General features: G+C 53.9%; 1 protein-coding gene across 1 annotated transcript; it reads right to left on the reverse strand.

The window, feature by feature from the left end:
* Nucleotides 1–525: 525 nt before the first annotated feature.
* On the reverse strand, nt 526–19,991 carry DHX34 (DExH-box helicase 34). The gene is made up of 17 exons (XM_077932455.1): nt 19,938–19,991; nt 17,995–18,637; nt 16,168–16,479; nt 14,645–14,902; nt 14,414–14,516; nt 12,756–12,973; nt 10,755–10,929; nt 9,602–9,801; nt 8,733–8,834; nt 7,223–7,441; nt 5,552–5,725; nt 5,287–5,404; nt 4,068–4,174; nt 3,597–3,866; nt 2,721–2,900; nt 2,365–2,518; nt 526–1,037 (listed from the first exon to the last, which is right to left on the reverse strand). Exons 1-17 carry the CDS (start codon nt 19,988–19,990, stop codon nt 904–906), a joined length of 3,420 nt encoding a protein of 1,139 aa, XP_077788581.1. The 5' UTR covers nt 19,991; the 3' UTR covers nt 526–903.
* Nucleotides 19,992–20,273: the final 282 nt, after the last annotated feature.

Genomic DNA, 20,273 nt, shown 5'->3' on the forward strand with positions numbered 1-20,273 from the left:
CACTCCACAGGGGAGGCGCAGCAATGCTTCTGAATGCCAGGAGGGGAGAGTGCATGTATCTCTTGCTGGTTTCTCACAGGCAACGGTTCAGCTGCTGTGAGAACAGGATGCTGGGCTAGATGGTGTTACGGAATTTATGTAGACATCACACACACACACACACCCCAAAATCAACACAATCACACCTGCAAATGTCTGCACAAAATACTTCATCACACCGTTCCCCCCAATCTCTATTCAAAGGGCCTCTGCTGCCCATTAACAAATGCAACAATTCACTGATAAATGTATCTGTTATTGTTGTTAGCCGCCCTGAGCCCGGCTTCGGCTGGGGAGGGCGGGATATAAATAAAATTTATTATTATTACTATGTACTGGCTCACTGGGAAATCACTGGTGATAGAAAAATGCCTAAAAATATGATATATGTAAACTGCTAAAGGTGAGGTAAAATGAAAATCAGATTGGGGGGACTTGGGGAAGCTCACCTAACAATGTTTAGCAAAAATAAGGACAAGACAAGAATTTGTTTGTATTGTTTATTTGTGTCATAAAATGAATAATTTTTTAAAAAAAAATAAGAAGAAGAAAGACCCAAGTGGTGAAGAGCGTTGCTCTTCCGTATTGCTCCTGAACCCAGACGGACTCTTGGATTTGGGGAAATCGAGGGGCCTTTGCTCCAGGGTGGCCTCACTAGACGCCACAAGGCAGAGCCCAGCTCTGTAATCAAAGCCACACCTTTTTATTTACACTCTTCCAGGACACGCCCCCCCCCAAAAGTCCAGGCTCAGGGCAGCTCAAGTAGGAAGGAGGGGGCAGGGGGAAAGCACCAGGGGGAGGAGGAAGGTGACCCCCACGCCAGGCTCCCCCGACCTCGAGAAGCCCCCCCCAGTGCCGCAGTTCTCAGGGGGGCGCCTGGTGCTGTTTCCGGTGGCGCAGGATCTCGGTGGGCGTGAGGAGGAGGCTCTGCTGGCAGGTGGGGCAGTGGTAGGGGCGCTGCAGGGCAGAGGTGGCCGATGGGGTCTCCGTTTCCTCTTCTGGGGAGGAGCAAGAACCTTGTGAAAACTCACACAAAACACAGCGCCCCGAAACGTGCAGCGGGGGGCTTCCCTCGCTCCGGGTCTGGAGGCCGCAGCTGGTGCAGAATGCTGCAGCGCAATTGCTGACGGGAGGGAGGCCTTGCCAGCACTTCGTGGATCTGCGCTGCTTGCCCCTTTGCCACCCAGCTCGGGTTCAAGGTGGCACCGTTGGTATATAAAGCTCTTAACAACCTGGGACCAGTTTGCCTGCAAGGTCGCCTCCCCCCAGATATTTATCCCCCCTCCACCCGCTTCGATCCGCGGAATTGGCCCAGCAACTGGTGCCTCACGATCCCCTGCTCTGCATCACTGAGCATGGCAGCGGCTGCACTGCGGAACTCCCTGCCTCTTGAAATCAGGGAGGCCTTTTCGCAGCAATGCCCCAAACTTCCTTGCTTAGACGAGGCTCCGCAGGCGTGTCAAGTGCGGCTGCACATCCTGATCTGCTTTCGGTTTATTCTTGATTTTGAATGTTTCCAAGAGTCGTCTCTGGCGATCCTTTCACCCTCTCTGCAAACCGCGCTATGAAAAATATCGCGGGACGAAGGACCGGAGCTCTTCCCTCGCAGAGAACCTGATCTTTTATTTCCCTCCCCTTTTATGAAGATCACCCGCTCTGAGACCCCACAGCTAATTCTCCCTGGCCTCCTCGCTGGCCCAAGTAGGACCAATTTAGCCACTTAGCCCTGGAGATTATCTAATGCTTATTTCCCCTAAATTGATTTTTGAATTTTGAATTTTAATTGATTTTTTATTGTTATTGTTATTCATGTTTTTATACTGTCTTTTATGCTGCTTTTATAATCACCGTATTTTTCTCTAAGACGCACCAGACCACAAGACGCACCTAGTTTCCGGAGGAGGAAAACAAGAAAAAAAATATTCTGAATCTCAGAAGCCAGAACAGCAAGAGGGATCGCTGTGCAGTGAAAGCAGCAACCCCTCTTGCTGTTCTGGCTTCTGGGATAGCTGCGCAGCCTGCATTCGCTCCATAAGACGCACACACATTTCCCCTTACTTTTTAGGAGGGACAAAGTGCGTCTTATAGAGCGAAAAATACGTTGTTGTTAAATTTGTTAAATTTGTTGTTAGCCGCCCTGAGCCCGGTTTTTGAACTGGGAAGGGTGGGGTATAAATAAAAAATTATTATTATTATTATTATTATTATTGAACAAAGTCCCTCCCAGCCCCCCAGAAAGTTAGACCCCCCCTGCAAGCCCCCAAACTGCAACCCCTTTGGGGAAATGCCCCAGCAACCGCCCCCTGCTCCCCCCGCGGGGCTCACCTTCCTGGCTGGGCTGCTCCCCCTCTTGGCCTGGGGCCTGGCAGGTCTCCTCGTGAGCCAGGCGCTCCATGGGGGTGAAGGGCATGTAGAGGCCGCAGCGAGGGCAGGTCCAGAAGCTGCGCAGGCAGTCGCTGTACAGGTCGCCCTCTGTGCCCTGCGGGAGACGGAGGGGCCCAGAGGGGTTGGCACCCACCCCCAGGCAAGGGAGGGGCAGGCTCCGCGCCCCACAACCAGGCTCCGGCCTGCCCCCTCGCCTGTCCCCCCCTCCGCCCCCAGAGGACAAAGAGCGCTCCTGCGCCGCAGAGGGTTGGGCTACGTGGCCTCTGGGTGCCCCCTCCCCACTCCCCTGAACTCACCGCCAGGCAGTTGAACGTCAAGAAGCTGCCCACTCTGCAGCCGCCCTTCTCCTGGTCGGGGGCCACCTCCACCCCCTGGAAGAGGCCGGGGGGCACCTCCCCTCCCGCAGAAGCCGCCTGAGGACCCACGTAGAGGTTCTGCTGCTCCAGGGGCATCAGGCGCCGCAGGCTGTAGGGCACCTGGGGGAGGGGGGGCAGCAGGGGAATCATTATTATTAGTTAGTTAGTTAGTTAGTTAGTTAGTTAGTTAGTTAGTTATTTCCCACCCATCCAGCTGGGTTTCCCCAGCCACTCTGGGCAACTCCCAACAAAATATTAAAAATACAATTAAGTATCAAACAATGGCAGGGTTAAATTTCCAGTGCTGTCTCCTCCAAAGGAGACGAAATCCATGTTCCATCGCCCGGCCCCTGGAACTTCTCGCTGGCCAGGGAATCAGAGAACGGGTGACATCATCATCATCATCATCATCATCATCATTTCATTATTTATACCCCACCCATCTGGCTGGGAAGCCAAAAGATTAAAAATACTTTAAAACATCAGTCATTAAAAACTTCTAAAAGTCAGATTTATCTCCTTGGCATCTGCTGGGAGGGCGTTCCACAGGGCGGGCGCCACCACCGAGAAGGCCCTCCGCTTCTGGATCTGGAGGCTCCGCTTCTGGATCTGGAGGCTCCGCTTCTGGATCTGGAGGCTGCTGCACCTGGTGTCTCTAGGGAGATGCCTGGAATCAGGATCTCCCCTCCCCTCCTGCGTTCTCCAGCCACTTGGGGCCTCCTGCATGGAAGCCAGGATCCACAGACCTGCCCCCCCCCCCGGCCCAGCCGGCCCCCCCACCCGCTTCTGCCCGCCCCGCAGGGCCGGCCAACGCACCTTGGCCTTCAGGAAGTCCAGCAGCTCCTGGGTGAGTTGGCGCACCTGCCGGGCGCTGGGCCGCCCCTCCTGGGCCTCCTCCCCCCGGGCCCCTCGACTCTCCAGCTGCCGGTCCAGGACCTTCTCCCAGGAAGCCCGGAGGCGGAGGGCCGCACGCAGCAGGCGGAGGGCCACATCCGGGGAGGGAACCCGCAGCTCCAGCCAGGAGTCGGCCACGAGGCGGGTGCAGTCGCCGTTGGTGTCCAGGGAGCGGGCCAGGAGCAGCAGCGCCTGCGAGGCAGGGGGAGAGAGGCAGGATTGCAGGGGGCACCATGGGGTCATCCAGTCCCACCCCTGCGAGGCAGGAGTCGCAGCTGACGCATCCCCGGCAGACAACCGCCAGAGCTCTGCCGAAAAGCCTCCCGGGTATTTCAGGGGAGGGGAGAGGGCTAGGACGCCTGGGTCCCCCTCACTCGGGGGGGGGACGTTCACCTGAAGAGCTGGCAGGCGGAGGCAGTTGACCAGGTAGGGCTTGTTTGTCTCCAGCAGCGAGACGAAGGCCAGGATCTGGTGGCGGCTGCTCAGGCCCTCCTTGTCACCTGGAAAGAGGGAAGGAGAGGTTCACAGGCTGCCCCACCCGCTGCCCCACCAAGCTCCTTTCACGTTCTCATGGAGCTTCCATGTCCAGAGGCAGTCTATCTCACTTCCGAGGTTCTTGTGGGTATTTTTGACCACATGGTGAGAACGGGGTGCTGGACTAGATGGGCTGGAAGACCCCATAAAAGGGCTGGTCACACAGCCACCTTCCCTTCTTCTTCGCTCGGCCAGCAGCACATGGGCTCAGTCCCCATATGGGATGAACTCTCTTCTGTAACTACAAGCTGAAGTCTTCCTCTAGGGAACCAACTGTGAACTGAATGTGAGTAAACTTATTATCATTACTTTTAAAGAAGATTGTTGTGTCTTTATTCTTGTTAGGAGGGAGGGAAAGGAAATTTAACAGGAACAAAACCCAATCTGGACAAAGCCAGAATGGATTGCGTAACTCAGACCTAGGCAAACTCAGCCCTGCAGATGTTTTGGGACTACAACTCCCATCATCCCTGACCACTGGTTCTGTTAGCTAGGGATGATGGGAGTTGTAGTCCCAAAACATCTGGAGGGCCGAGTTTGCCTAGGCCTGGCTTAACTCAAGGGATTCAAATGAATCTACCACCTAGCTTCCTGCTATTCACTGGGGGATGTGCTCTGCTACTGACTCACCAGCATGAGTGAAGAAGGATAATAATTCATCAATATATCCTCTCCTACTATCCCCAACATTCCCCCAGACTGGAGGCTGAGCTAAATGGGTCCGACAGAGAAGGCGCTCAGAACAACATCACCGTGGGGCTGGAAGGGACCCCAAGGGGTATCCAGCTCAACCCCCTGCTTTGCATCCATGGCAGGTGGGCCCCCAGCCTCTGCTTAAAAACTGCAGAGCTGGAAGGAACACCCCCCCCTAAAAACCTCCAGGAATCGACCAGCCACTCCAATTCCCGCTTCAATGAAACTCGCACTCGCAGCCCTGGCTCCAACTTTTCCCCACGGCTGAGTTTGCTCATTCCCACCCAGTACAGGATCATGCCCCCCCACTCTGCCCCCCAGGGGTCTCCCCTTGCCCAGGGGAAAAGATGCTGAGAGCCCCCAGATGCTGAGGGCACCCTCTTACCTCTCTGCCCCCCACGTTCTGGACCCCTTTCCTGTGCCGGCTGCAGCAGCTCTGGGGAGGCAGAAAAGACGCTGGTGGGGTGGAGGACGACCCCCACCTTCTCCCTGGTGTGGAAGATCTGGGGAGCAAAAAGGAGGAGGGCTCAGCGTGGGGCAGGGGGCAAGGTGCCCACATGCGGACTGAGGGTGGGGGCTGCTTCCCGAGGCCCCTCCTGGCCCAGAGACCCCTCCCAGCTCCCCCCACCCACAGGGGCCCTGGCACTCGCCTGGTCAGAGTCCTTGCGGGTCTGGTTGAAGGGGTCGGGCACGGCCAGCTGCGGGTAGAGGCCGCGCCCCAAGACCAGCTGCAGGAGGGCCAGCCGGCCGGGCGACAGGGCCTGCCCCACGGAAGAGGCCGCCCGCAGCTCGGCCACGTCGTGGCGCAGCTGGAACTTGACGTCCTGTTGGGGGGGGAGAAGCAGGAGGATCAGGGGGGCCGATGTGCAGGAAGAGATCCCCACAGACCTCGGGACCAAGGTAGACTGCTCTGGACTGGGATGTAGTGATCAGATGGGATTACTATGAGGAATTATACTGTATTTTTTGCTCCATAAGACGCACTTTTTTCTTCCTAAAAAGGGTAGATGTCTGTGCGTCTTATGGAGCGAATGCGTGGTCCCTGGAGCCAAATTGCCCAGGGGCGAAAAGCAGAACATGCTCTTTTTTTTAAAAGAGGGAAGTGAGTGTTGAAACAAAGCCGCTGAGCAGCTGATCAGCAAGCGATCGGCAGGGAGATAAGGGACTCTAGCGATAAAGGAGGCTGCCTGGGAGGGGGGAGGTAAAGACAGCAAACTTGCAAGGAGAGGAGACAGGAAGACTAAAGCAACAAGGAGAGAAATTGGAAGAAAAGGAGGAGCAAAAAACTGCTCCAACTGAGGAAAAGACACTAAGGCAAACAAGAGGGAAGGGGGTGTTGAAAGGAAGCAGCTGATCGGGAGGGAGATAAGGGAGGCCAGCAATAAAGGAGGCTGCCTGGGAGCAGGGAGGTAAAAGCACATGGATCCTCAGGATTTTTGCATTGGGCTACCCCAAACACACTGTCAATTCACATGTCTGTGGCCACAGCATGAACCACAAAAATCATACATTCACTGTTTTGTTCAGAATATTTTTTTTTCTTGTTTTCCTTCTCTAAAAACTAGGTGAGTCTTACAGTCAGATGCGTCTTATGGATAGAAAAATACGGTAAACTATGCATCAAGCCGTTGTGTCTGCGATGAAAGCATGGCGTTGACTGGGGTTGATTCATTGGCAATAATTTCTGATCAAATCCCACCAGCCTCTCCATCTCTGCCATTTCTCTATGTCTGAGAAGCACGTATAAGCCTTCTGGGACACAGGCCAGTTGCTGCACCAGGCATCCCAGGCCATAACGTGAATAGGTTACTTTGATGTAGTTTCTTAATCTTGAGCGAGATCTTAGGGCCAGGAAGAGAGTTCACAAAGAGATGGTCAATTCTATCCATCCTTCCTCTCCTGTTTATTGCTGTTTAAGACCTCCGGGTTTGCTGAATGCATTCCTCCTCTAGTCCTGTTTTATTTACTCTCGGATATGTCTGCACGCTCAGAGCAGTCTTTGTAGTTAACAGGATTTCTCCTGATCTGACTTTGTCCCACGTGGGATTTTTGAAATGCTCAGAGGAAATCTGATTGGTTCTTACGAACACTGTGTCAAAAGTTCTTTTGTGAATAAAACGACCTGGGCCGAGGGGTGGAGAGAATTATTATTATACACACCCCTCCCAGAGTCTTGCTGGTCAAGCCTGGTGTGTATTCTGTTAATCAGAGTCCAATCCTTCCCTGCTTTGGGAACGCTACGCTGGGAGGCTCCATGGGAACAGAGGAAGAGCCCGGCTGCCGGGCCCCCAAGGGGAAGGGACCCCTCCGGACCCCCTCACCTGGATGTCGACGCCGCGCTGGGGGTCCCCTTCCCCGCCCGAGGAAGAGCTGCCCCCCTCCTCCTCCAGACGCAGCACCTTCCTCCGCCGCCCCTCCCCCCGATCGTGCTCCCTCTTGATCCGCTGCAGCTCACGGCGCTTGCGGTGGCGGCTCTGGCGGGCGTGGGTGTCACTGGGCCGGGCGGGGGGCTCCAGCAGCCGGTGGTCCCGCAGAAGCTCCTGGCAGAGAATAACAATTATTACTATTATTGTTATGTACTGAAGTTCTCACTCTGGGCCAGCAGGGGGATACTGTAGATAGTTTTCACTCAGGTCCACGTCAGTTATTTTAGGCAGGAAACCCTGGGTTGTTGTTGCTACAATGTTGACAGCCAGCTGCCTATAAAAGCAGGCCGGCTGAGCTGTTTGCTGTTCAGTTTCTGTTCCAGCTTACAAAATAAAGAGCTGCTTTGGAGAAATCGCTGTGTCGTCTGCCATGTCTACCCACTATTCAACAATTATTATTATTATTATTATTATTATTATTATTATTATTATTATTATTATTTAGGGGCTTCTAAAAGTAAGATTTGGAGACACGGGTGGCGCTGTGGGTTAAACTACTGAGCCTCTTGGGCTTGCCGATCAGAAGGTCAGCGGTTCGAATCCCCGCAATGACGGGGTGAGCTCCCGTTGCTCGGTCCCTGCTCCTGCCCACCTAGCAGTTCAAAAGCACGTCAAAGTGCAAGTAGATGAATAGGTACCACTCCAGAGGGAAGGTAAACAGCGTTTCCATGCGCTGCTCTGGTTCGCCAGAAGCGGCTTAGTCATGCTGGCCACATGACCCGGAAGCTGTACGCCGGCTCCCTCCGCCAATAAAGCGAGATGAGCACCACAACTCCAGAGTCGTCTGCGACTGAACCCAACGGTCAGGGGTCCCTTTACCTTTACTAAAAGTCAGATTTATTTCCTTGACATCTGGTGGGAGGGCGTTCCACAGGGTGGGTGCCACTACTGAGAAGGCCCTCTGCCTGATTCCCTGTAACTTGGCTTCTCGCAGTGAGGGAACCACCAGAAGGTCCTCAGAGCTGGAGCTCAGTGTCCGGGTAGAATGATGGGGTTGGAGACGCTCCTTCAGGTATACTGCGCCGAGGCCATTTAGTGCCATGGACCCTGCCACCTGCCCACTCGGTCGCAGAGCAGAGCGGGGACCGCCTTCCGTGACACTGGCCAGCGCACGCCTCCTCTGCACCGGAAATAGCGTTTGCGCATGCATGTGCACACTCCAGCCCACCGCAGCATATGTGGGACCGTGAAGTGGCCGAAGCCACAAAAACTTTGCCGACTCCTGGTGCAGAGCATGCACCACTCTGGCGAGACAGTCTGCGGGCAGGGAGGGTCTCATCCTGCGCACCAGATGAAGTTGGCGGACAGCTTCCCTGGACACAGAGGGATTATGCGCTGGGAAGGGGCACCCCAGGGGCCACGTAGACCAACCCCTTGTCCTCCCCTCTCCCAGATTCACACCCACCTGGAACTGACGCCGCAAGTTGGCGGCTTCGTAGAGCCGGTGCTCCTCCAGGCCCCGTCGGCGGCACCAACGGCGGGATCCGCTCCGATTCTCCGATTTCTCCTGCCGGACAAGAAGGAGATTCGACTCCGTCAGGACGGACCGAGACAGACGAAAGCGGGGACAGAGGCCAGAAGGGAGAAACTGAGGAAGAGCCCCGGTCCTTTTCGTTGGGGATAATTCAGACTGAAATTCCCAGGTGTCAAAAAAGGTTATTTATGTATGCCGCTACTGCGGTCCATGTTTCGTTAGCCGAAGAAATGGAAAACGAGCAAGGTCCCGACTAAAGAGGATTGGTAACTTAAGTGGGCAGAATATGCAGATTTGACATATAGAATAAGGGAGCAAGAAGAACATACGTTTAAAGAAGATTGGAAAATGTTTGTTGAATATATGGGGGGGGATTATGTATGTTTGCAAATGTGGGCAGCATTAAGATAAATTCAGCAGCGTAAATAAGTTTTGATGGATGTAATAATGGAACACTGAATGGTTTTAGCTTATGTAAAATATGCAGGGATTTATGATATGCCAAATGAACCATGGAAAGTGAAGAAGGGAAGTCATTGATATTTTAAGGTTACTTAATCGAATATTCTGAAATGCAAAATAGAAAATTTAGTAAAAATTACACAAAACAAAAACCCAGGAAGAGACCCTCTGGATCAGGCCCAAGGGGCCCATCCACTCCAGAATCCTCTTCTCCCCTTGGCCAAATGCCCCCCCCAAAAAAAACCCAGGACGCCAAATAGACTGTCTCTGGAGCTGGAGGCTCCACCAGAAGAAAAGCTCTTCCCAGATCAGGCCGAGACCGAGCGTTCCTCACCCACCTGCACCCAGGCGTCAAAGACGTTGAGCAGCGTCAGGGGGTCTCCCAGGGGGCTCTCCAGGGGCCGGCGGGCCGTGGCGCAGTCTGGGTCGCTGCGCCCGCTGCTGCTGCGCAGGAAGGGGGAGGGGACGCTGAGCGCAGCCGCGACCGAGAGGGTGGGGGCCGCCAGGCCAAAGAGGGTCCCCAGAACCAGCATCTTCCCTGCGGAGAAACGGGGAGGGGGGCAGCCTCAGCCAGAGAGCAAGAGCCCCTTCGCCCCCCCCCCCAGGAAGCGCCTCCTCCCACACTCCTCACTTAATCCCCACAAGAACAGCCCTGCAAGGAAAGCCAGGCTGAGAGGCAGCAAGAAACTCAGGGCCAATAATTAGGGAAATGTGTAAAATTAGGGAAATGTATAAACTTGAAAAGTATAATAATATAATATAATATAATATAATAATATAACATAACATAACATCATAACATAACATAACATAACATAACATAACATAACATAACATAACAACATAACATAACATAACATAATATTTAAGGAATATCTTAAAAATTATACGGATAAGGCAAATCTCCCGACAGATATAGAATGAATCTAGAAAATAGAGAAAATGCATAGCAAAATCTGGTTAGGGGGAAAAAAGATTTGTAAAAGAAGAAGAATTAAAATGAAATGTGTATAGGACAATAAGTGGTAAAATATCACATTGCAAAGAGTGGGAAGTCAAATGTGTAAGGTGTGTCTACGTTAGGTATGTATTACGGTAATGTATGTAATGTATGTTTTGCATATATTGTATTGTTTAAGTGTATTTTAAATGTTGTATAATAAATCAAATCAAATCAAATAAGAAGTTCATGGCTGAGTCGGAGGAATCGAACTCTGGTCCCCCCTGATCTCCGCCTAACCCTCTAACCACTCCACCGGCTCTCACCCAGAATAAGATTCCTGGCATGGGGAGGGGGAGAGATGCCCCCACTCTCAGCCCCCCCCCGGGGCAGTCTCCCCAAGGCACTCTGCACATGCTCACTCCGAAACGCCACAGCACATAAACCCAAAGCAAAATCAAAAGAGCTGCTAATCCAGCAGAGGCTCCCGTGGGTGACTGGCACAGACGCCCCCCCCCCAGTCCACGCGGGGCCCCCCTTCCCGGACTCACCAATCACCACGTCGACCGGCAGCTGGGCCAGCAGGCTCCCGATGGGCGTGAGGTTCTCCTCTGGGTCCAGGGCCCCCTGCTGCTTCAGGTAGCGGATGGCCGTCTCCAGGCTGGCTGGCGGGGGGGCCTCCAGGAAGGGGAAGGCGCGGGGGTCGCCCAGCCCCATGCTCTTCATCTGGGGGGGCAACAGAGCCCAGGAGGGAGGCTTCTTCCACCGTCCCCCAATGCCAAATCCCTCCCCCCCCCCCAGCAGCAGGATGCAGCCCCTCCTTTCCGACAAAGAATCACAGAATTGTTGAGCTGGGGGGCCCCCCGAGGGTCATCCAGCCCAACCCGCTGCAATCTGCCACCTGACGGGAGACTCGAACCCACGACCCTGAGATGAAGTCTCATGCTCTACCAGCTATGGGGAATGTCGCCTGCCTTCCCACTCGCTATGGGTCAGACCCATGGCCAGATTTAGGTATCAGCTCAACAAGCTCTAGCTTAGGGCCTCACTCTCTGGGGGGCCCCCAAAAAAATTTAAGGGGAAAAAACTGGATGTACTTTTCCAAAATATAAGATAATATGCGATTTTGGTTTTAAAATCCAAATGCGATTTTGGTTTTAAACACAGTGTAAGGTAGTCTCTGGGACGCGGGTGGCGCTGTGGGTTAAACCACAGAGCCTAGGACTTGCCGATCAGAAGGTCGGTGGTTCGAATCCCCATGATGGGGTGAGCTCCCGTTGCTCGGTCCCAGCTCCTGCCAACCTAGCAGTTCAAAAGCGCGTCAAAGTGCAAGTAGATAAATAGGTACCGCTCTGGCGGGAAGGTAAACGGCGTTACCGTGCGCTGCTCTGGTTCGCCAGAAGCGGCTTAGTCCTGCTGGCCACATGACCCAGAAGCTGTACGCCAGCTTCCTCGGCCAATAAAGCGAGATGAGCACCACAACCCCAGTGTCGGCTACGACTGGACCTAACGGTCAGGGGTCCCTTTACCTTTACCTTTAAGGTAGTCTCTATGGGAGTATATTGTATTTAATTATGGGGTATCAGAGTTTTTAGGGGGTTAATCAGGCTGGGATAGCAGGCTTGTTGGTTTCTGAATGTCTGATGTAAATTTTTTCAATTTTGTTGTTCTGTATGGGACAATGACAATAAACATTATCGTATAAAAAACAAATCAAATAAAACCTACATACAGCAACTGTGTGTTGTGTAGGCTCCTAGGATGTAAGTCCTGGCCCCCGCCTGCTAGCCTGCTCCCTCAAATATTCCTGGTTTGCTCCTTTCTATATATAGGGTGCTGACATTCTGCATGGACAGGTTGCAGGGCAACATGGGCAAATGGCTTGAGATACCTATGAGGTCCATCAATTGCAATCTAGCATATATTCAACAGAAAAACAGTGATGATTTGCTGTCGACAAAGGTCAGTTGGACATATCAAGGGCCCCGTTGCCTTCAGGAGCTGAGGGCCGCATCAAACCTCAATCCAGCCCTGGTCAGAACAGCCATTTCACCCAAAAATGCCATCACTGAAATCAAAGAATTGAAGAGATGGAAGGGACCGCTGAAGGTCTTCTAGTCCAACCCCAAAATACTGCCGGAATCTCAGCTAAAGAATCGACGACCGCCCGACCTCTGCTCAAAAGCCCTCCAGTGAAGGGGTCCCTCTTTTGAGGTTGCAGAATTGTAGAGGCGGGAGGGACCCCAGAGGGTCCTCTAGTCCACCCCCTCACAATGCAGGAATCCCTGACAGGCAGCTGCCCATTTAAAACTGGAAACTTTGGCAGGATTTGAGTAACGCTTGTAAGGCACTAAAAATGAAGGAAAAAATGGATTATTTGAGAAAAATAAGATGGAGAATGGTAAGCATCGAAGCATAGAGGAGAGTAGAATCCTAACTGGTGTTGTTAATTTAAATCTGTAACGTGAAATTTAATTTTAAAAAAGATTTTAACAGAAAGTGGGTCCCAGCCCCCCGGAGCGAAGGGGTTGGTGCCCCCTGCCTCTACCCACCTGCAGAACAAGGGCGTCAAGCGCCACCCGCTGGATCTCTGGCACGGGGTAGGGGGCGAAGGCGTCGTAGTCGGACTCGGCGTAGAGGCGGAAGCAGACGCCCGGCCCCGTCCGGCCTGCCCGGCCCTTGCGCTGCTCGGCGCTGGCGCGGCTGATCCAGAACTCCTGCAGCCGCTGCAGCTTGGCCTTGGGGTCGTAGCTCAGCTCCTTCACCTTCCCTGCCAGAGAGAGACCAGGAAGAGGGGGGCCCTTGCCCCATAAGTCGCATTAACCAGGGGGCAGTTGACCTGCCAGCCTATTTAATAATAGGAAGCTGATGTGCATTTTAACCCGTTCCAGTACTTTCTGTATGCGCTAAGCCAGTGTGAATTTTTCCTGAAAATTTATTATTTTATCTTTTTGCAAACAGCTTTGCTACAATCAAGGGGTGCTCAGATTTTAATAATAATAATAATAATAATAATAATAATAATAATAATTTATTTATTTATATCCCGCCCTCCCCAGCTGAAGCCGGGCTCAGAGCAGCTAACAACTAAAATAATACAACATTCTAAAATCATTTCATTATAAAATCAGCTCAAATCAGATTAATGGCAACTATTGGGCTAGAGTTCTGTGAGGATTGCCAAAGGAGGGGGTCAGACTGTGCCTTGGCCAAAGGCCTGGTGGAACAGCTCTGTCTTGCAGGCCCTGCAGAAAGATGTCAAGTCCCGCAGGGCCCTAGTCTCTTGTGGCAGAGCATTCCACCAAGTCGGGGCCAGTACTGAAAAGGCCCTGGCCCTAGTGGAGACCAATCTAACCACCTTGCAACCTGGGACCTCCAAAATGTTGTCATTTGTGGACCTTAAGGTCCTCTGTGGGGCATACCAGGAGAGGCGGTCCTGTAGGTACGAGGGTCCTAGGCCGTATAGGGCTTTAAAGGTTAAAACCAGCACCTTAAACCTGACCCTGTACTCCACCTGGAGCCAATGCAGCTGGTGAATGTGATCTCACAGCGAGGACCCCATAAGGAGTCTCGCCGCAGCAGTCTGAACCCGCTGGAGTTTCTGGGTCAGCTTCAAGGGCAGCCCCGCGTAGAGCGAATTACAGTAGTCAAGCCTGGAGGTGACCGTCGCATGGATCACAGTGGCTAGGTCAGGGCGGGAGAGATAAGGAGCCAACTGCTTAGCTTGGCGGAGATAAAAATGCTGCCTTTGTTGTAGCTGCAATCTGCGCCTCCATGGAGAGGGAGGTGTCGAAGATTACACCCAAACTCTTAACGGACGGTGCTGGCACTGATTGCACCCCCGCAAGAGATGGGAGTTGCCCCCCCCATCCCATATTGTCCTGACCCAGCCACAGGACCTCTGTCTGCAAAGGATTTAACTTCAACCTGTTCTGGCTTCTGGGATAGCTGCGCAGCCTGCATTCGCTCCATAAGACGCACACACGTTTCCCCTTACTTTTTAGAAGGGGGAAAAGTGTGTCTTATAGAGCGAAAAATATGGTATTTGACTATGGACTCAAAACCCCAAAATGTATTTTATATAATTGACTTTTTATTTCCATTCTTTGTATACTGTATTGTTGCATTATTGCTGATGCAAATAAAGATTCGTTCATTCATTCAAACCGGCTGCCCCCCAGAGCTCGGGGCAGAAGTGGCCGCCCCTTACCCGAGTCCACGACGAACCGGACACCGTCGATGGTCACTGAGGTCTCAGCGATGTTGGTGGAAACGATGCACTTCCGGACTCCTGGGGGGGGCAAGTCGAATACCTGCAAGGCAAGAGGGCGTCCTGCATCTCCAGGGCCCACGGGGAACGACCCACGTGCGCCAAGGGAGCCTCTTTCTGGGAGGCTGGGAGGGGCAGACCCCCAAAAAAAGAAGCCCCGGCCCCACCCACCTTGTCCTGCTCGGCCACGGACAGGGTGCTGTGGAGAGGAAGAACCACCCAGCGCTGGGTGTGGGTGGCGTAGGTCTGCGCCGCCTCCACGACAGCCCCGATCTCGGCCACCCCACTGAGGAAGACCAGTAGGTCGCCCCTCTCCTCGGGGGGGTACTTGTGGTCGATGGACTGCATCACCTGCAGGAAGGGGCGGGGGTCCAGCCTCTCCTTGCGCCCGCTAGCGCCCTCCTCGGGGCGGAGGGGCTCATACAGGACCTGTGCAAGGGGGAGGAGAGAGGAGGCAAGCCGTGAGATGCTGCCGGCCTGGGATGGCCCTGCCTGGCCCTTCCCCTGCCAGGCAGCCATTTCTTCCCTTCGTAGCCCATCTCCAAAGAGGCTCAAGGGGGGGTCACGCTCCCCTCCTCGTGGAATCCCCACCACAATAACAACCCTGCAGAGGCAGCATGCCCAAATGGGTGGATCTGAGCCCAGGCCTCCGGCGCTCTTAACCAAAACACAACCACTGCCGCACACCGCAAGTTTCTAGCCCTCAATGTTACAGAAGTGAAGCTGGGGAAACACAAGGGCTGTTTCCGGAGATAGGGCACAAATTAGGAAGTTGTGGAAGGGGCAGTCAAAGGGCGAGGGTTCGAGGAGAGAGCAAAACTCACACACACCCCAACACACATGAATAACTGAGAATTGTGCAATTGGAAGGGAACCAAAGGTCATCTAGCCCAACCCCCTGGCAACGCATGGCCTTATAAGAAACTGGAGTGAAAATAGGCCCATACATTCTCCTTGCACAGCCTTTTCCTGCCTTCCTTTGCTGTCCCATCACTCCCCGAATTCCAGAGTCTCATGCAAGGAAACCCCCCAAAAGAGGTTTACGTCCAATGGGGGGGCAGGGCCTGTTCAGAGCCCCTAGTCCCCAGACATCATCATCATCATCATCATCATCATACAGTGGACGCTCAGGTTGTGAACGTGATCCATGCGGGAGGCACGTTCGCAACCCGCAGCACCACGTCTGCGCACGCGCAGGTCGCGATTCGGCACTTCTGCGCATGCGCAAAGCGCAATTTAGTGCTTCTGCAAATATGCGAGCGCCAAAACCCGAAGTAACCTGTTCCGGTACTTCCGGGTTTGGCACGCTGTGCAACCCAAAATCGCACAACCTGAAGCATCTGTAACCCAAGGTATGACTGTAATAATAATAATATTTATACCCCGCCCATCTGGCTGGGTTTCCCCAGCCAGTCTGGGTGGCTCACAATAGAATATTAAAAACACGATAAAATACATCAAACTTTAAAAACTTCCCTAAACAGGGCTGCCTTCAGATGTCTTCTAAAAGTCAGATAGTTGCTTATTTCCTTGACATCTGATGGGAGGGCGCCACCACCGAGAAGGCCCTCGGAGCTGGACCCCGCTGCCCTTCAGGGATACTGAGGCAAATGAGCCACAGATCCGCGCCCGCCCCCCCCGCAGAAGCAGCCGCAACCTCCCCACCCCCCAGTCCCATCCGGGCTCCCCCTCACCGTGATGGGGAAGAGCCGGCCGGGGACCTGCACCACGGGGGCCCCCCCAAAGTAGTCCGCGAAGAGGCGGATGTTGATGGTGGCCGACATGAGCACCAGCTTGAGGTCGGGGCGGGCGGGCAGGATCCTGCGCAGGACGCCCAGGAGGAAGTCGCTGTGCAGGTGGCGCTCGTGGACCTCGTCCGCAATCAGCACCCGGTAGCCGGGCAGGGAGGGGTCGCGCTGGGCCTGGCGCAGGAGGAGCCCCTCCGTCAGGAAGACGATCCGCGTGGCCGGCGAGCGAGTGCTCTCAAAGCGGATCTGGTAGCCAACCTGCGGGGGGGGGGGGGAGAGAGAGAGGGGGTCAGCACCCAGGAAGGCCAGAGGGAGGGAGGGAGGGAGGGAGGGGCTTGTCTAGGGGCACACAAGACCCTCCAGGGACTCACCAGCTCCACAGGCAAAGCAGTTTCAACAACCTCGTCAGCCCATAAGCAGGGCTGGATTAGGCCAATGCCCACCTCACCCAGTCCCCTGTCCTCACCAATCTGGAAGCATTGGTGCCTCTGACAGCAGGCACTCTGCACATGCTCCTGGGCCCTCATGCTCCCCAGCTCCAGCCCTCTTCCTTTTTTTTATAAATCATTTTTATTAACTTTTCCATTTTAACAATCCAATCAAATCATGTTAAATATTCCAAATTATACATATGCATATCAAATAATCCAAATATTCTGCCAAATTATAATTTTTTTATTGGGACTTCCCATGCTTCAGGTTCAGGGGGGGGGGGGCTTTGATCATCTCATATCTCTACTGCTTTTGAGAGTCATTTCTAATAGTTCCTTTAAATCTTCCTGTTCACCTCCATCCCTCTTCCAAGAGCCCACCTGAAACCCCCTGGACGCCATGCAGTAGAGGAAAAGGCGCTCTGCCTATGCTCAGGATAAGGTAAACTTTATTCGCATTAGCCAACGGCCACAGCAACATAAAACAAGCAATATATACAAATAAAATATATACAAATAAAAAAGACAGCAATGGGTGAAAAGGGCAATCCAATGGCCAAGATTATCGTTCAGATAGTGGCCCTTAATCTCATTGCACCCTCGATAAACCCAGCAACCTTTGCTGTTGTCCGATCATTTTGATCTGATAAAAGAAAGAACAACGTGGCCTCAGATGGGCGGCCTGGGATGCTGAGCAGGAGTGGGGTGATGATCTCGTTCCTCAGATCTTTATAAAGGGGGCAGGACAGGAGAACATGAGCCACTGTTTCCAGACTCCCATCTCCACAGGGGCAGAGTCGTTTCCCGGTTGGAATCTTTTGGTATCTGCCCTCAAGTACAGCAGAGGGCATCACATCCAGTCTGGCCAGTGCGAAGGCACGTCTGTATTTTGGGATAGTTAATTTATACAAATATGGTGCCAGGGAATCAAACTGAGAGGGGGGGCAAAAGGCATACCAAGGACAGAGTTTCTTTATAATGGCCAGATTGTTCTGTTGCTCTAAGTCCTTCAGACGCTGTTTTGCTTTAATAAAGGCCGTAATGAGAAGCTGCTGTGGGTGGAGTCACGTTTCTAGATCATAACCTGGTGAATTTTATTTTTAGAGCAAGAAATCTATTCCAAAACGAAAGCATAGAGCTACTAAGAATTTTGGAAAACAGAGCACCGATAGTTCCCCTCGTGGCCCCCAGGGGTGATAGGAGGCTAGGAAGGGAGGATCAAAAAGGAAAAAACCCTAAACAAGAAAACAGATCCCAAATGAGCCAGCTGGACCATCACAAACAAGATCCATCCATTTTAAAAATGAAAGATGCCCCCTAGGCTGAGGAGCCCCCGGCTCACCTGATCTCCGTACTGCTGGAGGCTCTCGTAGGCCACCCTCTGGGCCAGTGCCACGCAGGCCAGGCGCCGGGGCTGGGTGCAGGCCACGTGGCTGTAGCCGGCAGCCAGCAGGTACTGGGGCACCTGGGTGGACTTGCCGCAGCCCGTGTCCCCGGCCACCACCACCACCTGCCCACTCGCCACCGCCGCCAGCAGCCGCTCCCGGTAGCGCGCAATGGGCAGGGCGGCACGCTCCCGCTGCAGCCGCGCCAGCCGGGAGAAGCTCTGCTTCTGGCCAAAGTCCCAGAAGTGCGCCAGGGCCGCGCGGAACTCCCGCAGGCGCTCGGGGGCCACGCCAGACACCTCCCGACGCGGCGCCCGCAGGTTGGCGCGCAGCCGGGGGTCGTAGGGTCGTGGGGGCCCCGTCGTCGTCGCCCCGGGGCCGGGCTCAGCCGGGGGGGCTCCTTCCTGAGGCTCCTTCGCACCGGGGAAGCGCCGCCGCAGCCGCTCAAAGAAGGTCCAGAACTGGGCGTGCTCATTGGCGCTCGTGCGGGGCAGGTATAGCTCCTCCAAGCGGGCGCGGAGGGCCGGGCAGCCCCAGGGCCCCTCGGGGGGCTCCGACGACATCCTGGATCTCTTCTCGCAGGCACCTGGGAGGATAAACCTAAATAATAAAAATGATAAAATTTATTATTAATAATAATAATTTATTATTCATACCCCGCCCATCTGGCTGAGTTTCCCCAGCCACTCTGGGCGGCTTCCAACAAAAGATTAAAAATACATTAAAATATCAGTCATTAAAAACTTCCATATACAGGGCTGCCTTCAGATGTCTTTTAAAGAGAAGATAGCTGCTTATTTACATCTGATGGGAGGGTGTTCCACAGGGTGGGTGCCACTACCGAGAAGGCCCTCTCCCTGGTTCCCTGTAACCTCCCTTCTCGCAATGAGGGAACCGCCAGAAGGCCCTCGGCGCTGGATCTCAGTGTCCGGGATGGACGATGGGGGTGGAGACGCTCCTTCAGGTATAATGGACCGAGGCCGTTTAGGGCTTTCAAGGTCAGCACCAACACTTTGAATTGTGCTCGGAAACGTACTGGGAGCCAATGCAGATCTCTCAGGACCAGTGTTATATGGTCTCGGCGGCCGCTCCCAGTCACCAGTCTAGCTTGGCGCATTCTGGATTAGTTGTAGTTTCTGGGTCACCTTTAAAGGGAGCCCCACGTAGAGCGCATTGCAGTAGTCCAAGCGGGAGATAACCAGAGCATGCACCACTCTGGCGAGACAGTCCGCAGGCAGGTAGGGTCTCATCCTGCGTACCAGGTGGAGCTGGTAGACAGCTGCCCTGGACACAGATTTGACCTGCACCTCCATGGACAGCTGTGAGTCCAAAATGACTCCCAGGCTGCGCACCAGGGAGTCCCCCTCACCCGCCCGCCCCCTGTCCCCCAAAAACAGTCCTTCTGTCTTGTCAGGATTCAACCTCAATCCGTTAGCCGCCATCCATCCTCCAACCGCCTCCAGGCACTCACACAGGGCCTTCACCGCCTTCACTGGTTCTGATTTAAGAGAGGTAGACCTACTCAGGTAGGTAGCCGTGTTGGTCTGAATGCAGTCAAAATATATTTTAAAAAATTAAAAAATTGTCCAGTAGCACCTTAGAGGCCAACAAACTTAGTTTAATATTTTCTAATATATTATTATTTATGGGTCTCCCCAGCCACTCTGGGCGGCTTCCAGCAAAATATTAAAATACAAAAATTCACCAGAGATTAAAAGCTTCCCTAAACAGGGCTGCCTGGAAGCGGCGGGCTCGTGAGAACCGACGGACACGCAGCCGGGAAAACTCCCGACTCCTCCCTCTCCCCTCCCCTCTGGCCACCCACCGACTGGAGACCCTTCCCCGGACGCTTCCCCCCCCCCGTCCTGCCCGCATCCGCGAATTCCCACGTTCTCTTTACACGCGTCTCCCTTGCCTCGGCACGTCGAGGAAGGCAAGCTGGCGGCTGAGCATGCGCAGTCGCTCGTGGCGGGCGAGCATGCGCGGGACGGGCCGCCGACGCTCCCGGCGCGCGTCATGCCCGCTTCCCGTAGCCTATAGATCTAGAAGCCCTTTAGAGGGATGCGCGCACGGGCAGCTACCGGGCTCCTTTGGAGAATTCGTGGATGCTTCGCTCGCGGGCTCTGCTCGGTTCAGACGGGCGCTGTGCACGTGAAGCCCCACGGCTAGACTGGGGGCGCGTGCAGGGGGGGGCTTGAGTAGAGAGGCTTCTGCCCAAGGGAGCCCCCTTTGACCG

This window comes from Podarcis muralis, chromosome 7, assembly GCF_964188315.1.
Source record: "Podarcis muralis chromosome 7, rPodMur119.hap1.1, whole genome shotgun sequence".
Classification (NCBI taxonomy): Eukaryota; Metazoa; Chordata; class Lepidosauria; order Squamata; family Lacertidae; genus Podarcis; species Podarcis muralis.